General features: G+C 64.3%; 1 protein-coding gene across 1 annotated transcript in view; it reads right to left on the bottom strand.

Moving 5' to 3' along the window:
• The window catches only part of GLT8D2 (glycosyltransferase 8 domain containing 2), a 72,290-nt gene extending 71,611 nt beyond the window's left edge, over nucleotides 1-679 (bottom strand). Inside the window, exon 1 of the mRNA XM_044679143.1 lies at nucleotides 539-679. Coding sequence (XP_044535078.1) covers nucleotides 539-679 — 141 coding nt within the window. The remainder of the gene's footprint in view (nucleotides 1-538) is intronic.
• Between the last annotated feature and the right edge of the window lie 33 nt (nucleotides 680-712).

Raw genomic sequence — 712 nt, 5'->3', positions numbered from 1 at the left:
CCATCTCCTTTCCCCCTCTGCCTCCTCCCTCTTCTCCATCACCTTTCTCCCTCTCAGCCTCCTCCTAGGGCGGGGTTCCTTCTCCCTTCCCCCACTCCCTTCTCTCCTCTTCTTCCTTTCTAGTCCCTCTTCTTCCTTTCTAGTCCCTCTCCCTCCTCCCCATCACCTTTTCTCCTCCCCCTCACTTCTCACTTATTCCTCCTCCCTCTCCATCCTTTCCCCCCTCCTTCCCCTCCCCCGTCACCTTTCCTCCTCCGCCTCCTACTTCATCCCTCCTCCATCATCTTTCTCCCTCTCTGCCTACCCCGAGGGTGGGGCTCCTCTCTCCTTCCTCCTCATTCTCCATCACCTTTCCCTCCTTTAGTCAGCCCAGCCCGCCCATTACAGGGCCTCTGCACTGGGATCCTTCGGCCCCTCCCTCCTCCCTCCTCACCTTTCCCTCTTTCTGCCTCCCCCCTAGGGCGGGGCTCCTCCTTCCCTCCCTCTCCACTTCTTCCCCCACTCTCTTTCCTCCCCATCGCCTTTCCCTCTCTCCTACAGTCCCGTCCCGCCCATGGCCCTCAGGGGGCGGGACCAGAGACTCCTCCCCTCTGTCGCCCCGCCCATCGCGCCCGTGGGCCCCGCCCCTCCAGGCGAGGTGAGGAGGTGGGGCGGCGGCGGCGACCGAGGCGCGGTGCATTGTGGGGCCGCCGAGGGGGCGGGGGTGAGCAAG

The sequence above is a fragment of the Gracilinanus agilis genome, chromosome 5 (assembly GCF_016433145.1).
Source record: "Gracilinanus agilis isolate LMUSP501 chromosome 5, AgileGrace, whole genome shotgun sequence".
NCBI classification, from domain to species: domain Eukaryota; kingdom Metazoa; phylum Chordata; class Mammalia; order Didelphimorphia; family Didelphidae; genus Gracilinanus; species Gracilinanus agilis.
Note: the sequence above shows the minus strand (reverse complement) of the source record. Positions and strands in the feature narration are given on the sequence as shown.